Source organism: Haliaeetus leucocephalus, unplaced genomic scaffold (assembly GCF_000737465.1).
Source record: "Haliaeetus leucocephalus isolate CR32 unplaced genomic scaffold, Haliaeetus_leucocephalus-4.0 Scaffold702, whole genome shotgun sequence".
Classification (NCBI taxonomy): Eukaryota; Metazoa; Chordata; class Aves; order Accipitriformes; family Accipitridae; genus Haliaeetus; species Haliaeetus leucocephalus.
This window is the reverse complement of record NW_010973138.1, coordinates 4,179,374-4,179,884: the sequence shown is the minus strand read 5'-3', so window position 1 is coordinate 4,179,884 and position 511 is coordinate 4,179,374. Positions and strand designations below refer to the sequence as shown.

The 511-nt window shown below is 77.7% G+C and overlaps 1 protein-coding gene across 1 annotated transcript in view; it reads right to left on the bottom strand.

Moving 5' to 3' along the window:
* Window positions 1-160, bottom strand: part of DSCR3 (Down syndrome critical region 3) — a 23,442-nt gene extending 23,282 nt beyond the window's left edge. The window contains exon 1 of the mRNA XM_010580334.1: window positions 66-160. Within this exon, the coding sequence (XP_010578636.1) occupies window positions 66-122 (57 nt within the window). The 5' untranslated portion in view covers window positions 123-160. The remainder of the gene's footprint in view (window positions 1-65) is intronic.
* Window positions 161-511: the final 351 nt, after the last annotated feature.

Below are 511 nucleotides of genomic sequence, written 5' to 3'. Positions count from 1 at the left end.
CCGGGGGCCCGCAGCAACGGCGGCGGTTGCGGCGGCTGGCGGGCGGGGCCGGGGCCCGCACTCACCCCGCAGCGGTAGACCTTGTTGGCCCGCTTGATCTTGATGTCCAGCGCGGTGCCCATCGCCGCCGCCGCCGCCGCCGTGCGCTGTCACGTGGCGGCGCGCCCCCACGTGACCCGCCCCCCTCAGAGGAGGGAGGCCTTCCTCAGCCAGCCGCTTCCGCCGGCAGGGCGGGGCCCGGTCCGGTCCCGTGAACATCCGGGTCTCCAGCGGCGTCATTTCTCAGCTGGTGACTCCGCTTCCCGGTCGGCTCCGCCCGCTTCCTGGTAGTCACGGCAACGGGGCGGGGGGAGGGGGCGCTTCCCGCCGGGCATGCCGGCGCCTCTCCGCCGCCGCGGGGGCGGAAAGGCGGGTGGAGCCGAGAAGCGGGTGAGGCGACACGCCCCGGGGACTACAGCTCCCGGCGTGCTCGGAGGGCCGGCGGGGCCCGCTGCGGGCGGGGGCGCCGCCA